Genomic DNA, 3,806 nt, shown 5'->3' with positions numbered 1-3,806 from the left:
CAAATAGTATTTGTGACCTTTGACTTTATATATATCATATTATTTACAAATCAAAATACACTGCAATCGCATAAGGTACAACTAAACTACATCGAATCAACTATGCACTATTTGGACAATTAAGTATTCAGACACTATTTTGACTTGCAAATTATAGTAAAGCAGATGTACTTAGAAGAAAAATTTTGTTCCTAGTACCTTTGCTTCCCATTGTAGATAATCGTCGTGCCGCACACGCCAACATTAAAAATAGTATCGGAGTCAGGAGTGTCGATGGACGGTGAATTCGAAACTATGATAGTCGCACGCTAGATATCTTCATACATTTTATAGGAGTGTTTTGTAATTTGTATTTACATAAATACGCGTCGTCAGCAAAGTGTGTATTTTTTGAAACCCACCTAAAAGTGTATTTTTTTCAGGAAGTTATTAGGGTTTAGGGTTTAGACTTGCTGCATTCCAAATCCGATTTTTTTGGGTATAGGGTTTCGGGTTGACCCTACTAAATTTTTTGATTCCGTGTCGTAAAGCAGTCCGAGAGACCCTATCCAGACTCACTCCAGAGGCCATAACTTTTACGTATTTGTTATGATGATAGTTTAATATTTACAAGCACAGAGATACAAGCCGCACTTCTTCGCAGAACAGGTACGCGCAGCTGGAAAGACTGACCTCGTGTGCTTCAAAGATACGTCGTCTATCTATCAGCCTGGGAATTGTCCAATCAGACTGAACGCACATTCAATACACGTGCTCCTCAACTACGGAAGTTTCGTGGCCATCCAGATAGATCTGATGGTGAGGCTATGTAGATAGATCTGGTGGTGAGGCTATGTAGATAGATCTGGTGGTGAGACTATGCATGCGGCATAAATTGCTATTAGAATATATGGAATGTATTTTCAAGATCGATCGATAAATAGTTCAGAAGCACTAACTCGTGATTAGGGGATATAGTGCACTTATCACCGATTTCAAAGTGCATGTAAAAACTTACCCTGCCGTAAACGACGATGGCCATTTCCAACGGCACTAGTACCTTTCTGTTGCCGAAGGCGCAATCGATACAGGGCAGTTCCGGAAGACGAAGATCTATTCTGTGCTTCTAATCAATCAATAAAGTAATGGTATGGCTTATCATCTTTTAAGGAAGGTACTGTGTTTGAAAGAAATCATTTCGCGGACGTGTTCTAACATTCATTGCACACCTTACGAAAGTATGACTGCACCGTATCCAAGTGCATGCCATCATTCCCTTTCCATTCGAAGCTGAATTTGTCCGCTGATCGACCCAGGCCACGAGCGTGGAATTTTTTATCAGGCGCAAGATGGGTGGCTCTGAACCGGATTCCATTCAACGCCTCCAACGCAAGAGCATATTTTCCGCTGGATTCGTCACCTAGAATATCTGCAAGAGCTTTCTCGGAATTGACACCACAAACATGCTGCAGATATTCCAGTACCGGTGTTCCAGGGTTGGGCTTCAGATCGCCATCCAACATTATAGATGAGGATTTGTGCACTGAAGTCTCACCCTGGCAACAATGCGAGCTTTGGGCAAAACAGCCTTAGTATAGTAACCTGCTAACCGTAGCGTAAAAGATCACACTTTTTGGAACCATTAGTTAATTGCCGGTGTCTTGGAACTTCCTCTTGCTTTTATACAATTCTTATGCTAAACTTGAGCGCTAGATTCGCTACTGCGAACGCAAAATCAATTCAACTGTAGTTTTTAGAATATGTACAGTTCTGAAATGAAAAAAACGATATGAGGTACGACTGTACTGTTTCTATTTGGAAACCACGATAGAAGGAATGCAATGTGCATATTTCGTAGTTTCACATACATACAAATCTAAATGCATGTTATTGGTTATATACATACACAAACACACTCAACACAACTAGAACTTTACAGATTCGAACACCCAAACAGTAAAAGTATCCCTTTTAGTCTGTTCGCACATGTTTGTCCACTAAATTAATATATAGTAGACAAAAACTCAACAATGCATATATAGGCCAAAACTCTATAAAATTATTGTATATGCATAGCGACATTCAAACACATTTGCATACTAAACGTACACAGGCAGGCAGATATGGCACCGAATACATCATGCACACAAATATAGAATCATAAAATATATACGCCTGTATACAAATGTACGCTTGAGTTTTCTGATCTGTCACAATCCCTTTAAGCATTTTTAATACGTGCGCGTTATATCTATGTGAAGAACCAGTCACTGTGGTCTGGAACAGCCAGCAGCAGCGTATGATATTATAGTACTATTCGCCATATATGCTTGGTTTAATAATATTGCCCACACACTCTGCACTCCACAAACCGCACAATCAAATGCTTAACTTCAAGTACGTGTATATACCGTGCATTTAAGCAGGACTGGGGATGGCGTGTGTAATTTCGGCTCTATGTACACATAGTGTGTGCTTTAGGTGCAACTCTGTCAGAACATGCCCATGGTTATCAACAGTACCACACGAAGAAGTGTGTGTGCGCACTTTCTGCACTTCACAATGTGGACTAGATTTGTATATATATAAATATATAAATATCCCAATGATCATATTCTCATCTCAAATAATTCGTATTTGCATGAACACATATATTTAATGGCTCATTTCCAAAGCATGTGATACTGCCAGATAACAACAAACGATACAAGTTCTCTCGTTCTGCCCACACAAGCAGTCACATATACAGCACAGGACGACAACACAATACCGGCCACGTTATGATTGTTCCATGGCGAGAAAGCAAATAAGTTCACAATGGCTTATAGCCACAAAAGTCGCCGGTAAGTCCAGCATGCTACCACACTGTAAAACCCGACGCACGCGCTTATATTCTTTTGTACTGTTGTGTATACGTACGCATAACTTCATACACACATGCAATCAATTCGAAGACTTTAAATTACATACTGATAAAAATGATATGCACAGTTTTTATTTCAAAAGCACGTTTCACAATATATGCCGATCATTCCCGACTGAGTGGTTCCGCAGCAGATGACACTGCCGCAGCCAGTGGCGCACGTGCTCAGGTTGTTCCCCACACACTGGCCGCAGAAGACCTTTCGGCAACTCACCCGTGCACATTCGTAGACTACATCTTCTGTGTGTAGCTTGCACACAACATGTGCACACGAGTCGCAATTGTACCACTCCCCAGGGCCCGCAGCCACGTAACAGTCATCGCATATCACCGTATCCTGCCCTTCCTTGATATTCCTTGTATCTGTGTTTGCCCTATGCGTGGTTGCATTCTCTGTATTGTTGGTAGAGGTAGACACTTCTGCATCCCGGTCCGTATCGGCTACCGCTGTAGCCTTGTGTGTGTGTGTGTTCATATATCTGTCCTTCATGTGCCGTTTCAGGGTGTCCAGATGTGCTTCTGTATACGATGGATCATACGCACGCTTGTTGCTACCCTTCACTTGTTTCAGTATTTTGCCCTCCTTCAGCTCATTGCGTTCCGCTGCCAGCTCCAACTGAAGGTCCAGCATGATGCGGTTGTGTTTGGATTCTAATCGTCTGAGTTCGTTTGACTGTCTGCGTTTCGTTTCTTCTCGTTCGGCATCACAAAGTTTCCTTTGCATTATCAATCTATCTGCACGTGTGCATTAAACGTGATTTAAAGATGAACATATTATTCAACTTGGATCACTCTTATAAAAGTACATCGAATAAGTCCACTATGTATATAAAAGCTTCACAGATTTGGTATCCTGAGCTGGCTACGAGTGAATGATGTATGGTAAATACCCCGGTAGAAGACT

The 3,806-nt window shown here is 41.3% G+C and overlaps 2 protein-coding genes across 2 annotated transcripts in view; both read right to left on the bottom strand.

Annotated features, from left to right (window-relative positions):
* Positions 1-1,208: 1,208 nt before the first annotated feature.
* SARC_11884 (hypothetical protein) lies at positions 1,209-1,646 on the bottom strand (the record flags this gene model as incomplete). Its single annotated transcript, XM_014294024.1, has 1 exon — positions 1,209-1,646. A coding segment is annotated over exon 1 (294 nt), but the record flags the coding sequence as incomplete, so codon positions are not given.
* A 1,314-nt stretch (positions 1,647-2,960) lies between these two features.
* SARC_11883 (hypothetical protein) overlaps positions 2,961-3,806 on the bottom strand; it is a 2,378-nt gene continuing 1,532 nt past the window's right edge. The window contains exon 2 of the mRNA XM_014294023.1: positions 2,961-3,637. Coding sequence (XP_014149498.1) covers positions 2,979-3,637 — 659 coding nt within the window. The 3' untranslated portion in view covers positions 2,961-2,978. The remainder of the gene's footprint in view (positions 3,638-3,806) is intronic.

The sequence above is a fragment of the Sphaeroforma arctica genome (assembly GCF_001186125.1).
Source record: "Sphaeroforma arctica JP610 unplaced genomic scaffold supercont1.1935, whole genome shotgun sequence".
In the NCBI taxonomy this organism is placed as follows: Eukaryota; class Ichthyosporea; order Ichthyophonida; genus Sphaeroforma; species Sphaeroforma arctica.
This window is presented reverse-complemented; position numbering and strand designations above follow the sequence as displayed.